The sequence below is a fragment of the Rhinatrema bivittatum genome, chromosome 7 (assembly GCF_901001135.1).
Source record: "Rhinatrema bivittatum chromosome 7, aRhiBiv1.1, whole genome shotgun sequence".
Classification (NCBI taxonomy): Eukaryota; Metazoa; Chordata; class Amphibia; order Gymnophiona; family Rhinatrematidae; genus Rhinatrema; species Rhinatrema bivittatum.
In genome coordinates this window covers 297597846-297614545 of record NC_042621.1, presented here as the reverse complement: position 1 = coordinate 297614545, position 16700 = coordinate 297597846, and the positions used below count along the sequence as shown (strand labels likewise).

The following is a 16700-nucleotide window of genomic DNA, read 5'->3' as shown; positions in this document are numbered from 1 at the left end:
GGTCAAGGGTGCACACATGCAAGGCTAAGGTTCGTTTAGGGAGCCTAATACTCTAGCACTGGCCCAGAGACAGTGCACCATATACAGACCCACAATATTCACCCATCTCCCACTTTCCCAGGGGCAGATGCTGTGGAAGGATGGGAGGCAGGTGGTAGGACTCCCAGGAGAATGGCAGGGGAGCCAGCTAGTGTTATCAATGACATTATCTGCCATTCCTCTGGAATTCCTGACACATGTTGCCCCTTCCCTAGCATTTCAAATCACCAAAAGGGCACACTCCAAAGAGACCCTCCCCTCGTTGGCTTTTTTGACCTGCACTACACCTTGTTGGGCGAGGAAGAAGTACCATCTTATTCCATGCCTCAGGCAGCAGATTGCCTGATTTATTATGAATTTAAAACTAATATGAAACTTTACTGAAAACTTAATGAAGGAAGTGGAATATTTGATTCCAATGCAGCAAACATCCTGCCTGCCAATATTCACCTAACCAAAGAACCAAAAATAGGCTGAGAAAAAAAACAAAAACACCACATCTATGCCTTTTTCTACAATATGCATCTCTTATTCATAAAGTATACAAAGCTTTTGCTAACCGTGTAGGAGACAAAATAATAGTAATTTCCTCAGCCCGTTTCTCTATGGTCTAATCACAGCAATATTCCATTATGCTTACATCATGCCACATCTGCAACGAGAGAGCAAGGCCTGCGAAAACTACTCTGAAGTTCTCTAAACAGATGAGAGAGATATACATATTTCTTATTTGCTACGCCACCACTTACTAAAGGAGGTTTGTGGATACACTGGTCTGGCTTCTGCCCATTGTGCTGACCAGAAATGCAGTATGATACTGTTGTATAGGGAAAAAAAAACAGCTAAATGAATAATTAGTTCTTATTTTGTACCAAAAGAAATACCTGTTATTCTACAACCAAAATAAAATGTCATACCTGCACCTCCAAGCAAGGACATCCAATGTAAGAAGTTAAAACAAGATTGGTTGATTATTTGGGGGGGGGAGGGAGGTAGCCCCAGGGGATTCAGCTATAAATAAATAGAATTCTGTACTCAAGTTTCCAGAAAGCATCCATTTTTTCCTAGCTGGCACCATTCTGTCTATACATACGCAATACGTACTAGATAGATAGATAGATATGTACACACACACTTAAAGAGAATAATAAAAACAAAAAGCAAAATAGAAACCATCAGCAAAAAGACCAAACAAATGAGAAAAAAGGAAAATATTTTTCCTAGCACCTCAAAACTTTTAATTGGCGCCAAACTGTTTCTTAATATATTTCCACACCTAGTTTCTTCTAGCCACCACCATTTACTAATTGAACAGTTTGGAAAGATCTATGATTTGAGATGATCATGACTTAACACACTAAAGTGCCTTGCAGACCAGCAGAATATCTCATGGCTGAGGCTATATGAATGCTCCTTTGCTGCAAGTAAATTTAAATGCCCACATCAATAGATTTACCAAGCTTCTATTTGCATTCTGTTAACAAAAGACAAAAACTGAATTTGCTTACCGTAAACTCTGCTTTCTGTAGATAAAAGGATGAATTAGCCATAACATATGCATGACCTCTCTTCCTTAACTAGTAGTGCTTTTGCTCTACTGAGCATGTGTAGGAATCCCCACTTGCCATTGCCACATAAGCCCCTCAGTCGATTTGAAAGCTAATTCCAGCTAAGGAGTTGACTCTTCATGGAGGCGGGCAGGTATTTAGTATGACTGATTTATCTTGCTAGCAATGGAAAACACAGTTTACAATAAGCAAACTTGCTTTTTCTATTGATAAGTAATGCTAAATTAGCCAGAAATATATAGGAAGTCTCAAGACAAAAAAAAAGAAAAAGCAACCCGGACTCAAGACCATGGAGATTGGACCTTTGGGTGAACAGGATACACAAAACTGCTCATCTAAATTTACTGTCATCCTTTGATAAATTGCCCGGACATTAATGGGACACAAATCGGTGTATTGACGATCAAGCTGCAGCTCTGCAGATATCTTCGAGAGGACCAGCTCGTAGATGAGACACTGATACAGCCATGTCTCCTACTTGATGAGCTTACTAGGGTAATAGCAATGTGCAATACAGTTTGCTAGACAATTAGATAATATCCGTTTGGCCACTGCTAGGCCTAATCAGTTACGATTGTGAGAGACAAAGAGCTAGAAAGCTTGGCAATGTGGCCAAGTTCTTAACATAACACAAAGAACGACGACAGATAAAGACCAACATGGTCCGACTAATCCAATAGTTCCCAACCTTTTTTGTGTCGTGACACACCTGGTATTGAGCTCACTTCATCATGGCACACCATCACCTTGCCTATCCCTCATTTCCCTTGCATCATCATCCTTTTTTGTTTCTCCTCCCCCAACCCCTGGCATCATCTTCCCTTCTCACTCTCCCCGCCCTGCGTCATCACTTTTCTTCTCCCTTTCCACTCCCCCCCATCTCCCACCCCTCACATCACCATCATCTTTTCCTCATCTCTTCCCTCTCCATTCACTCCACTGCAATTCTCATCTTCTCTCCACCACCTTTGCATCATCACCTTCTCCTCTTCTTTCCTCTCCCCCCACTACCCCTGGGATCATCACCTTCTCCAATACTTCTCCCCCTATTCCCTAGCATCATCTTTTCCCTCTCCCTCTATCCCTGGCATCATCACCTTCTCTTCCCTTTTCCCTTCCTTTCTCTCCGTTCTATCCCCTGCATCATCACCTTCCCCTTCTAACCCTCTTTCATCATCACCTTCCCCTCCCTTCTCTCTCTCTCTACTCCTCCCCCCTGCATCATTACCTTCCCCTCCTTGCTCTCTCCCTCCACTCTCCTGGCATTATCACCTTCCTACTCTCTCCTGATGTCACCCCGACATCATTTTCACCACCTTCTCTCTCCTAACCTCTCCTTCCACCCCTCGCTTCCATCACCTTCCTTTTTCTACCCTCTCCCTCCTCGGCATTAGCACTTTTTTTCCTTCCTTTGTTCTGCCCTCCCCCCCCCCAACTTCCTAGCAAATTCAGCTGCCCCTTCCAGAATCACATACCTGGTGATGCTTCGCTCTCCTTTGCCTGCTACCCTCTGTAAATGAAACTGCATGGTGACAGCAGGTCTTGTGAGACTACAGGGTCCAGTGCAGTTTCAGTTGTAGAGGGGAGCCAGCAGAGGGGAAAACAGAAGCAGCAGATAAGCATGCACTCTGACACCCCCCCCCCCCCTGCTGGAAGGAGGATATCCTGCAGGTCAGCTGTTGTAGGGGGAAAGAGAAACTGAAGACTGCCCATGGCACACCAATTGGTAAACGCTGTACTAGTCAACCCAGCAAGGTTTTTTGGGTTTTGGTTTATTTGTTTTTTAGGATAGTAGCAACTGCCGCTTCATGCAGGCTACCTCCAAGTCTTCTGTTAAGAGTAGTAACAACTGCCACTCTGTTCAGGCTACTTCCAAGTCCTCTCTTAAGGACAGTAGCAAATACTTCTTTTGTAATAAACCAAGACACTCTTACAGTCTTAGGTGGGAAGGGCTTGTTCACCTTCATGTGCATGTGGCCTTGGAAAGAACATAGGGAGTATGAGAGCTTAATTAATATGGAAAGCTGATACTACTTTTGGTAGAAATTTCAGGTGGATGCAAAGCACTATCCTATTGTGGAAGAATTGCATATAGTGTGAGTAATGAACTAGACACTGTAGTTCACAGACCCTTCTGGCTGATGTTACTGCTATGAAGAACAGTACTTTCCACATTAGGAATTTAAGAGAAGCTGATTCTAATGGTTCAACAGCGGGTTCATGGATTGTGTAATGACCATATTTAGATTCCACGGTACATGAATTTTTGTGACCCAAAGTCTAGTCTGCCATAAACATTTCATGAATTTGGACACTAACAGATGAATGGAAATAGCTGCTTACCATACTCCAATAAAAAGTAAACCTATCACATTGAGATGTACTTTCACTGATGAAGTCTCGAGTCCCAAAGCAGAGAAAGCAAATAATTAAGCAAGTCTTTTGGTTTGCATGAGAATGAATTCAAAGAATTTTGCTGATGCCATATGGAAAATCTTTTCCATTTAAAGCCATAGGCTGTCCTATCTGATGGATTTCTTGCAGATACTATATCATCCTCAATTTCTTTTGGTAAGGACAGCCCAGCGAGTAAGTGCTTAACATCCAAGCCGTCAGACTGAGGGATAGTAGATTTGGATGAAAATAGGCATCCCCCTTCTTGAATTAATAATGATGAACCTCACCCAAGATGGATCGGAGGACTGCTGGATAATTGCACCAGGTATACAAACCAAACATTTCTGGGTCACCCTCTGAGCACTTTTTGCACAGTTCTAGATATCAGTGGAATTGATGGAAAAAAATATATGATATCTGCATTCCAATAAAGCAGAAAATCATCCTAAGCTGTTCTGAGTATGCTGGGAAGAATGGAGCAAAGTTTTTCTGGATTTGTTTTGTTCTGATGCAAATTGCCTGATTGTTGTATAGATCATCCTGTGGTCGAAAGACTGCTCAGAGGCTCTGCCAATGTGCTGGAGATTCCCGGAAGGCAGGTCACTTGCATCATGTGTTGTCACCCATTCCCATACCTTCATCCCTTTTAGGCGAAGAATCCACAACCCCGTGCCACCCTGATTACACAGAACATGGGGATCTATTTGTCAGTCTGAATGAGGATGAACTTTCCCTTGAGTAGTCAAGAAAAGGTTGTTAGAGCATATCTGATTGTGCTCAATTCTAACAGACTAATTTGAAACTCTCTTTCTTGGCATAACTAAGTTCCTTGAATCTGAAAAGGGCCAGTATGGGCTCCCCAACCTTTTGTGGAGGCATCCGTTGCCAACATTACTTGGTGAGTAGGGAAGTGTAATGGAGCTCCTTCTTAAAGGGTGAGAGGGTCTCCAGCCACCAATGCAAATCCTGTTTCATTTATATCAAAATCTGTACTTTTGTCAAACGCTGAGTGAGCTGGTCCCATTGGGAATGAAGACCCCACTGTAGATATCATATATAGAGGCAAGTTGGAGGAACCACATGGATTGCTGCTATGAAGTGGCCCAGAACAACCATTATGTCTCTGGCTGACTGATATGTATGCAGCAATCTGTGTACTAGTGACTTGAGAATAATTAATCTATTTAAGGGAAGGAATGTTCTGTTCTGCAGAAAATCTACCCATACTTCAGTGTATTTGATTCTGAGTGGGAATTAAAATTGAATTCATAAAATTTATTAGGAATTCCAGGGACTGCAAAAGGCGAGTTTTTGCAACACATTAGGGTCTTTTGAGGGTTTATCTCCCGAACCCTTTTTATTTTTTAACAAATCCTCAATTCGATTGCATTTTGATTGAGGTTCCAAAGAAGTGGATCTCCTACCTGGTGCCAATTTGTTTTTCAGTTTTCTCAGCCGGTAAAGATTATGTTGACCGGTAGGGCAGGGCATATGAACCTGGCAGGTCGCTCCTTAATTTTTTCAGCCCTTTGCCTTTGGTCCCGTGGAGACATCTTGCTGCAGTCACGACAGGAGGTCGATTGTGGTGAGGTCCGAGGCAAATGTAGCAATAATTACGTCTGTCTGCCTGTGATGGACATATAATTTTGCCACATTGGCAGAACTTAAATACTGATGCCTTTGGAGCCATGACAGCATTTAAAAGTGCTTTTTGGGGGTACACAAGAGTATGTGAAAAAGCCTAAAATAGAGGTTTATAGGGAATAAAAGACACGAGAGAAAAAAAAAAAAAAGACCTTGACTGTGAGCTGCACGGAAGAAACAAAAACTGACGAGAGGGGGAGGATCATGTGGGAACAGCCACGCAAGTGCACAGAGCATAGTTCTGTATGCTTTGAGAAAGTTCCACATCAGGCTGCCCGGATGACATCCCACAGAGAGAATGGCTAATTCAGCCTGCTTACCTATGGCAAAATGCATTATCTTCTGTTTTAGCAAAGATTGCATTAGTTTGCTCACCAAACAGGTCAGACTAACTGGCTTGTAATTCCCAGCCTCCTCCTTACTTCCACTTGTATGAACAGAAACCACATCTGCCCTTTCCAAGTCCTCTGGAACTACTCCAGACTCTAAAGAAGCATTGAAAATATCAGCCAGTGCAGCTACCAGGTCATCTCTAAGTTCCCTTGGTACCCTCAGATGTATCCCATCCGGCCCCATCGCCTTAATTACTTTAAAGTTTAGTTAGCTCCTCATGAACACACTGTTCTGAAAATCGGCTGAAGTTTATCTCACTTACAGTCATATTTGTGTTTGTTTTATGTGGTCCTGCTGCAGGCCCTTCCACACTGAACAGAAATATTTGTTAAGCCATTTTGCTTTTTCCTGATCAGCCTCTACATATTCCTCCCCTTTACCTTTGAGTCTCACAATGCCATATTTGCACTTCATTCTATTACTAACATATCTAAAAACAAAGTCTTGTCCCCCTGTTTTACTGTATTTACTATTTTTCTTCTATTTGAATTTCCGCATTCCTGACTACTTTCTCATCTTCTCTTAATTTTTCCCAGATAGTCATTGTATTCCTCTTCCTGTTATCTCTTGTAGTTTATGAATGCTAACTTTCTATCAATCTATCTCTCTCGCTCTCTACCAGTCCTTCTCCAGCAGTCTGTCTCTCTCTCCCACCCTGCCCGTCTCTCTCTCTCTCTCCCTCCACCAGTCCAGTCCCCTCAGTCCATCAAGATCCAGCTGTGTGGCTGGCTGTTGTTACACCACTTTATTGAATATGAGTACATTCTTGTACATTTACTGCTGTGCTTTGCAATTATATGTATTCAGTTTATATCCGTAAGCATTATTTAATAAGTTGTATATATTATGAATGAGTTGTGTGCATATAGTTATTTATTATATTAATAACTTTTCTATATACGGCAAATTACTGCAGGTAAAAACAAAAGGGGGGTACATGGGGATCCGCAAAAATGTTGGAGGTTGAAAAGGGATCCATGCTCCCAAAAAGGTTGGGGAAACCCTGCTCTAGAAACAATCATGTTATCGAGTCATAAATTGCCTCTCAACCACTGAATCTTATTGGTCCATGCCAATTACAGTGTCAGAAATTACAATCACACACACATACACTAGAATAGCTAAACAAATGTCACTTCATGTGAGGTAATCTATGAGACTGTTCTTGGCAGTTCCCAAAGGCTCTGATGAATTATTGGGTAAAAAGGTTTCAAATATTCTTACTCAGCAGCAAAATTGTAATACAATGGTCTTACTGTCTGCATACTTTCCAAATACTGAAAAAAATACACAAAAGGGTTGAATTTTCTTTAAAATGTATTTCCTTGTTACTCTCTTTGGGTGCAAAAGCCCAGTTTCCATGGAGCCAGCCAATTAAATTTGACACCTTTTTACTAAGGCTGATCCATCATATCTGATGTCTGTTTCCTAGGTTATTTCATTGTTTAGAAAACAAATCTCTATAAGAATTAATTGTCCTATGAATCCTTAAGTAGCATCTATCCCCTTCTATTAATGCTATACAAGCTTGCTATTATAGGATAAATAGTCCTAAGAAACCAGATAATTATCTCCCTTCCTGAAGGAAGCTGACAATTATTTTTTTTTTTAAAAGAAGACCTACCCTTTTCCGTTACATATTTAATATAGTATTAGATTCTGGAAGCATTTGGGTTTTGTTTTGTTTTTATCAGCCAGAACTGGCTTAGTAAAACGTGCATCCTTGAATGAACATTTATTTACTCTCAAATCACTGATTCCTCAAATTCTTCTTCAGGAGTCTATAAATGAACCTATTAAACAATGTGTTAAAAACTTTTTATTGTAATGCAGGAACCCATGTGATCTCAAAAGACCATGCACACACTCATCTTGTTAGTTAAATAAACCGTACAGCAAAAAAAACACCACTCCTATTATGTTACCATTGCATTCAAGACAGTCTTTAAGCATGAGTCTTTCTTCGCCCACCCTAGATACTAAGGGGTCGATGCAATAAAAAGTGCGGAAAGCAGGCGCTGAAACGTCAGCGCCCGCTTTCTTAACGCGCGCATGGCGTCCGCAAGGGTGGCGCCATGCAATACGCAAATTAGGGGGTCGCGCTAGCAAGGAGGCGCTAAGGTCGCACAAACACGGCATCAGTTTTCATTACTGGCAGACGGCCGGTTATGAAAACAGACATCGAGTTTACCGGCAGTCTTCATAACCCGGTGGTATGCCGAGGTTTGGTTTTTTAAAGCAAAAAAAAAGGTACAGAAAAGCAGTTTTTTCTGCTTTTCTGTACTTCTTTTACATGCGCTCACCTATTAACGCCTGCTCCAGGCAGGTGTTAATACCTGAGAGCTAAATATGCGTCTGAGACGCACACTTTTTTTTTGAATGCAGAGTGAATGAGTAATAGCCTCATTCACATGCATTTGCATGTGATGAGTGCTATTGCATTCACTCCGCGGACACGCGTTAAATAGGCGCTAATCCCCCTATTGCATTAGGGGATGGATTGGCGCCTATTTAACCCGTGTCCAAGTTATACAGTGCGCTCAGCTGAGCGCACTGTATTGCATCGGTCCCTAAGAGTTGAAAAATATTTAGTGTCCTTGGGTGACAGCCAACATTTTTAAGAGCCAGGGAAACAATTTTTCCTTACCATATTTATGTTCTGCCTATTTTGCTTTTCTTTGCTCTTCCCTCCAGCTTTACAGTCCCCTCCAACTAGTGGCATCCTCTTCCACCTGTTCCTCATCCCTCCCTATGCCTCCTCTATTATTTAAGCCAGTCTTCCTCCAGCCTACTCTCACATAGCACATCAGCAAAGAGTAGCCCTATGCCACTGCAACAGTGGTGGCTCTTCTCACCTCGGGTAAGAGACTGCAATATGTAATAGCAGCAACTCTTGTATAGCCTTGACATACAGGCTCTCTCAATCCACACTTAAGACATATCAAGCTTTTTATATTATTTTTTTAAATTACATTTCATTGTCTGCTACTGGCTGAGTTTGTTATTCTCACCAGCTTTTTACTGTATTACTATATGCTCTACATACTTTGCTTTTTGGCATTTTATCACCCCAAGTGTTTTTCAAACAGGTTTATTCCTTTGTATCCATTTGGCATTCTACCAATCAACGATTTATCCTTAATGCAATTCTGGGCAATATCAATACCTATAATCCTAAAATTACACAAAGACCCATTTATCAAGAAGGCATAATTTTTGTTGTGTCTCCAAGTCATCAGGGAAGTGTGTGCTTCCAGTCCCTATTAGTGCTATAGACTCTCCCACCCCACCCTTCCTACAATATTAACCTATGAACTACTAATTTCACCAATTTTGGCTCAGCAGTTTCCTTGTGCTCCTTTGGGCTTCCAGTTCTGTCAAAAACCAGCTACCAGTAGGCTGCAATGTTATAAGGCTTCATATGCTTCTACCCCTGTTTTATAACTTCCATCCCACGCACCTAAGCCAACCATTACAGTGGCAATCCTTGGCCAAAGACCTAACACTGCACCTCCATCCAGAACCTAGTAAGTTTGCACCCGAGTTCAGCCAGTAGATGCCATCACTGAGCAGTGGCCAAGGTTCTTCACCCTCTCTCCACCCTAAGAGTTGTGAATGCTGCATACAGGACATCCCCAACACCAGCCAGATTGTAAGCCTAAAATGGGCATAGGAACTGAAAGAGAACCTTCATTACAGCAATACACAGAACTTCGAACAAGTCACCAGGCCGTCCTTCAACATCACTTTTAAACCCACATGCTGTTTATGCAAATTTCTCACAGTTTTGCACATACAGAACTGAATTACTTTCAAAGCCTCTAATTTAATCGTTAGGGTCCATGAGTTAGTGGGCCCAAGGTGAGAGCTGGTACTGCCCACGGAGAGGAGCCCCACTGGGCCTCACCGTTGGGAGGTAAGGTCTGTAGCAGCAGATGACACAGCCCAGAGAATATAGGAAAAGAGAGAGACTGGGGTGTGGATGCAAGCGCCAGAGTAGGAACTCACTGTGGTGAAGTGCAGAGCAGGCCCTGAGGAACGGGGAATGCAAGGCAGGGTATGGAGGAGGAGTGCTGAGGGGACAACCCCAAGGGGTGGAGCCACATGGCGAGTCAGCACGGAAGAAATGACAGACTTACCTGAAGAGCAGGGAAGCCCAAGGGGTCTCTGGCAATGCACTTCGACGCTACCCTGTGGAGCAGTCACTGAAGTACACAAGACGTTGCCCCGAGGAGTGGGGGAGCGCAGCACAGTCACTGAAGAACACAAGTTGCTGCCCCGAGGAGCAGGGAAGCACGGCACAGTCAATGAAGAACACAGGGCACTGCCCCGAGGAGCGGGGAAGCGCAGCACAGTCACTGAAGTAGAAAGGCAATGGCCCATAGAGCAGGGTACACCAATGCTGAGTCTCCAAGAGGCAGTGTAGTTCCAGGAGCGACCCCAAGGTGCGGGGAAGCTGGCAGGCAAGGCTTCCGAGGAGCAGATAGCCAGAGACAGGAGTGAGTCCCCGAGGAGCAGGTACCCGAAGAGTGTCTCACACCAAGAAGTGCAGGATACGGGAACCACAAACCGAGGAGACAGCAGCAGGAATCAGCAATGATGGAACTTGTTGCCAAGTCGATTAGAGCAAGGCCCCGGTGGTGCTTAAGAGTTCAGGGCTAGTGATGTCATCAGGAGGAGATGCCCCTGAGGTTCCCGCCCTAGCGTCCTTAAAGGAGGGCCGAGTAGGGCACGCGCCTAGGAAGGCCCTGAGGAGGCATGGCGGTCGGCGGCGTCCCTGCCACCATGTGGACAGGGCAACATACGACAGAAGCGGCTAGCCACAGCCACTAGTTCACCCAAGGAAGAGAGGGAGGCAACTCATTAAGTAAGAGCGGTCGCAGCAGTCTGCGACCGACGGTCATAACATTAATTAAATTGCAAAATATGCCAACTTTCTTCCTGGTAAAATTGAATCCTTTGCAAGCTATAGTACCTTTTATTAGACTAACAAGAATAAACCAAAGGCAATGCTGTACCTGGGCTTTCAAGATCACGTGGGCCCCTTGCTCAGACACTACAGGTAAGCTAAAGGATGGAAGCATATATCTTGCTGAGGGTGTCCTAGAAAGGAAATTCTTATTAGACATCCTCAGATGGAGTCAAGTGGCAACAGTATTAGCATCAATTAATATGAGTTAGAAGAAGCTTAGTCACTGGAGAAAATAGAAATATTGTGAAAAAGGAACTGTTAACATATTGAAGAGTATTATAATGACAGTCATGAATCCCATTTCTTGATTCAGTTCCTCACATTTAAATTGATTAGAGGAATGTAGTTTCGCTCCCCATGTCCTCCTTTCCTGAATGTTCTTGAAATTTCCTAAAAGCACCAAGGGACAGATGAGTTACAGGTTGGGCAGAGTGCTCTCCCACAGGTATGTGGATGCTAGAAAAGGTTACAATATATTGGTGCCCGTTCACAACTAGATAAATTATTTGCACTCTGGGTCACCTGTTTTCTGCTTTACAATCAGCCAGAAAAAATATATTTCCAACCACTACTAAACTTTTTTTTATTTTTAGGCACATTTAATCTAGCAAGATACCTACTGCGATAGTTGTTTTTCCATATATATTGGGAGAACTGTCCCTGGACAGATTATCTGAAATTTGGTAGGTGTGACTTTTACTGAGATTTCAGCTCTCCTACCAAAATTTCATTCAAATCCATCCATGTCCTCAACTGATATGCCAGGAAAGCGGTGTTGGAATATGCAAAAATAGAAATGTACTTTTGTGCCATGCTCCAAGTCCACATTCACATGATCATCAATCAAAATCCCATCTTTCAGAATCTGGAATATCTTAAGGATGGTTGCTTACACAAACATCAGTATATTGTGCTGTATTTGTAGAGCACATATAGGAGACAGCTATTTTGCATCATTTAAAAATTGTATTGATAGACATAAAACGATGGCAAATAAGGACCATTTGATCCACCCAGTCTGTCCACTGGTATCTGCCTGTACTGCCACTGATCCTAATCAATCTATGATCTCACCCCTACCCATCCATCCACCATCATTAATGTCCCTTTGTGCCTCACCATGCTGGAATTCTGTTTGTCATTAGTTTCTTAATGAAATTTACCTCTGCTCCTCCCTTCCTCTCCACCACCTGCAATTCTTCCGCATCCTTTGGAAATAGTCATGTTGGCAAAAGAATCACAAGTCGAATCCACACTCTTTGCATCCAATCTATATTGCCAATGTTATCACAAACATCAAATCCGCACAGACTCCATGAAACAATCAAATCCCATTCTATGTAAGGTAACCTGTGGCACCACACTGTATATGGCTGCTCTCCGTAATCTTAGGGAACTACAGGGGGAGCTGCTTAAAAGATTCCACTCATAAGCGAATAAATAGTAAATATATTGTGTGCACATTTTAGATTCAAATGCTCTAAAGCAATTAAAAATTATATGCATAAAATGTTTACTCCTCCACTCTTTCCACATATAGGCAAATTACCTCTGCATTACAGAACCACCTATCCATTCCCTTATTTGCCAATATTAAATTATCAAAAATCTATGGGAACTAAACTTCTAGGAGCATGGGTAAAGCTTGTAAATAAGATTCCCAGATATCCAATACTGCCGCCTTCTTCTTAAAAGATCCTTTTTTCCAGCAAATTTTTCCATAGTTAAGAGATTATGCAAATCATTTCTCCACAGGATTATCGAAAGAAAGTCCACTGACCTCCAATGACATAAAATAAGAGTTAGGATTGTTATACACCAGATTTAACTAACTAGGCAAACAAATACCAATCAATATAATATAATTAGCAACGTGTTTTATTTTCTATTTTCACTTATCTGCTCAAGAAACTGAATAATGGACCTTCATAACACCCCGTGGTTACTGTATTTTTTCACAGTTTAAGGGTCATATTTAATCATCAGTCCCTTGTAGTTACATTTTTAGGAAAATTCCTTTTTCCTATCTTCAAAACAAACTTTTTTAGTAATTTGCTTATTATAAAGTTCAACTATATTCACAAAATTCTCAAGGAGTTCCCCTGAAGCAGTTTTGTACGAAATATGTTGTCATGTCGGGCAGCATCTTCCTTCATCTAAATAGGAAATATTGGATTTCTTTATATTGGGGAATACCTTGAGAATTTTGTGAATATAGTTGAACTTTATAATAAGAAAATTACTAAAAAAATTTGTTTTGAAGATAAGAAGAGAAATTTTCCTAAAAAAAAAAAAGAGGGACCTATTATTAAATACGACCCTTAAATGGAGAAAAAATATAGTAACTGCGAAGTGTTATGAAGGTCCATTATCTATTCAGTGCGTTGAGCGGATAAGTTATAATTAGAGTTATGCATAAAAGTCAATTTCAAAAGACACACAACTAGTAAAATAACTGAAAAATCTGGACTGTGATAAACAGTGGCCATAAAGAGCTTTTACAACATGACCAAAGGAATGTTATAATCCTTTCTCTCTCTCAATTACAGACTGTGATGAAAAGAAATACAAAACTTTCTATAGGTTTACTGCATTGCTAAATTGTTCACTTGCCCGACATCAAGGGCTTCCCTGTGAAAGATATGCTTGAGCTAGAGTCATATCACCTCTATGCTTCCTCTATGCTTCCTCAATCAAAATCCTTACCGATAACCCAGCACATTGTTCTCCTGCTATGGACCAATGGCACATCTCAAATCCTGAAGAGACAGCACTAAGCAATTAATCACCCTTGATTTTTGCAAGGTAACAATCAGAAAGACCTGGTTAATATAATCCACAAAAGTATTTGTCATCAGTACATTCTGATCTCAGGTGCATACATTTTACTATCAAAGCTACTGTATACAAGAAGCTGCTTTCATCCACCACCTTTGAATTTTCCTGCAGAAATAAGCAAGAGAAGCTGCTAAACTAATTTAGATTTTTTTTTTGGCAAGGAGACTGCAAATGAAGCTCTTTTCATTCAGACATCAGAGGTCAAGGGTAGCCGGATCACTCACAGTACACTCATGCATCACAAAATTTAGCAATTCGGTAACCTGCTTTTCTTGCAGATTTCACAACGAAACAGCACACAGCTCCCATATACTCCACTTTTCGGAAGATATGCCTTATTGAACCCAGATGATAGGTTATCTCATTTGTTCATATTTATACGCGGATATGTTTTATTCATGACCATCTTGTGAAAGAAGCAGCATAATCACACACAGGTGAAGAAAAAAGGAGGTTACTAACCTAACTCCACTTACAACGCGATCTTGGCAGGGCTAACTCCCATCCCTTCTCATCCTAGGACCACAACACCGTGGGTTAGGAGTTAGAAGACTAGCACTGAATAGAACTCTCACGGTATATGGGCATTCGGCGATCAGCATGATGTACCTATTATTCTCGTACCTTGCTGAAACCATGATACAGTTTGTTATATTACTTTGGTAACATGTAAAATTATCATAACCAATAAAATAATGTGAATCCACTCAAAACAAAAATAGAGAGCTTCCGGGCCATCGACCCTAAAGGTGGCTTGCATGAGTGTTAGCTAGGTGTTACAATTTGCACAGTGGGATCATGGCAACCACAACAGAAAAGAAAAAAAAAAACACCTTACAAAATGTACTCATGTTACTGTGCAGATAACGGTGTCTACAAAGGCCGGCTCAATCTCTCCCTCGGCTCTTTAACAACAATAGGCGAAGGCAGCACAATTCCTGAATCTGAAAGAAAACTGTTGAAGGAAGCCGAAATCCAAAAGATAATTCCGAGCCCTAAATCACAACCACACTTTGGATCAATCACAGGGGGGGGGGGGGGGAACCTTTAACAGACAAAGTGCATTCCGTCCGCCAGATCCCCTATTGTTTGAAGCACCCGCTCAGGTGACCATAAAGTCGGCCCTGGCATCACCTTCTCGTCTTTCCTTGACGTGGAAGCGGCGCAGAACCAGCCCCCCCGGCTAAGGACAAGTCAGGCAGCGGGGCAACCGCTTCCTCCAGCCCCCCGACCGTTCCCAAACTGCTGCTATCTGGTACCTCCTATCCTTCCGACAGCGCGGAAAGGAGACGGAATTCAGCCGCGCTGGCTCCCCACCATTTCAACAGCGCCCACGGAAAAAGAGCGAGAGGTAACGGATCCCTCCTACACCCTGGTCCCGCTATTTTCTTTTTTTAATCAAAAAATCAGAGACATCTCTGCTGTGCAGCACTTTAAAAAGTAGAGGCACCTTCAAGCGATTCTATACTCCCCACCCTTCCCCTCCCCCTATGAGCGCAGAGAGAGAGAGAGAGATGGGGGAGGGGGAGGGGGGGTCAGCCTCAGAGACACTGGCGCAGGGTAGGCGAGGACTCCCGGCGAGGAGGGGAGGGGGGGGACTTACTTGAATCTGCCCTGGCAGTGCTGGCACTGGTCTCCCACCCAGCCCTGCTCGCAGACGCAGCTGGAGTTGACGCAGCGGCCCGAGAAGCAGGGGCTTTTCTCGCAGGGCTTGGACTGGGACGCCCGGGCGCAGAACACCAGGTAGAGGATGCCATAGAAGAGCAGCCGGCTGTTAGCATCCACCAGAGCGGCCGCGGGCCACGGTCTCCCGCCACCGAAAGGAAAAAGGAGAGCAGGGAAAAGTCCTCGTCTCCCAAGTTTCATTCTCAAAAAACCCAGCAGCGATGCCAGTGAGGCGGGTTTTCCCGCCAAATCGAGCTGCCTTTTATGTTTCTGGGCTTTTTTTTTGTTTTAATTCCGTAGCGGGGGGGGGGGGGGGGTTTCACCGCGTTGTCGCTGAATAGAAGCCGCTATTCCTTTTCCTCCGGGCTTCCACATTCAGCTCCGGCCGACACTGTGGAAAGGAAAGGGGGGGGGAGGAGGAGGAGGCAATGGTGCTCCGCGCATGCGCACCAACGCAGAAACGTCACAGGCTGCCTGCCGGCAAGAAGCTCCTGGAATCTAACGGACACTTTGGGTCTCGCGGTGAGTAAAGATGCTGCACATGCGCTGTACGGCCTCCGCTGCGCCCTCCGATTTCGGGGTGTGCCGTGTCGTTCCCTTGCCTGGCTGTGTGGCAAGGCACGCAAGGTTTGTGTTTGGAAGCAACGCTGGGCTGCTGTAAAATCATCTGAGTGGTAAGAAACGTTTAATCGCCTGGATTGCAGATAGCAGTACTTTCTTTCATGACTACACTGTGCTATGCCTATGCTGGGAATCGCTGTTGGAGAGGGAAGGGGGCGTTGTGGGGGCAGCTGAGTCTGGTTGGGGTTGGTGAAGGACTGTGAGAGCCGCTCTGAGCGATGTGGTCGGGGGGGGGGGGGACGACCCGGTGCTTCTGCTCGCGATGACCGAGGGAGCACAAGCTCTGTAATTGATGGGCTGCTGGCCCGCGGTTGCCATGACAACATGAAGCCCGAGTATGGCACGAGGGCGTTGGAGGCCAGGAGCACCGACGCATACGTGCAATGCTTTACTCCTCAACAGCCCTTACCCCCTTCAAATGAGATACAGATGCTAGTGCTGAATTGCCCCAGCTAGTATTTCCTCATTTAAGCACTAAATCTCGCTTGATAAAATCACTGAATTTAGGCACTGTCTGTGAAGCTGATTTTCCTTATTGAGACCGCCTTAAAGTGAAAAGGTGC

At 43.4% G+C, this 16700-nt stretch overlaps 1 protein-coding gene across 3 annotated transcripts in view; it reads right to left on the bottom strand.

Annotated features, from left to right (window-relative positions):
* The window catches only part of ATRNL1 (attractin like 1), a 2205421-nt gene extending 2189577 nt beyond the window's left edge, over positions 1–15844 (bottom strand). For all 3 annotated transcript variants that reach the window (XM_029610472.1, XM_029610473.1, XM_029610474.1), the window contains exon 1: positions 15455–15844. In XM_029610472.1, the coding sequence (XP_029466332.1) occupies positions 15455–15717 (263 nt within the window). In that variant the 5' untranslated portion in view covers positions 15718–15844. The remainder of the gene's footprint in view (positions 1–15454) is intronic.
* Between the last annotated feature and the right edge of the window lie 856 nt (positions 15845–16700).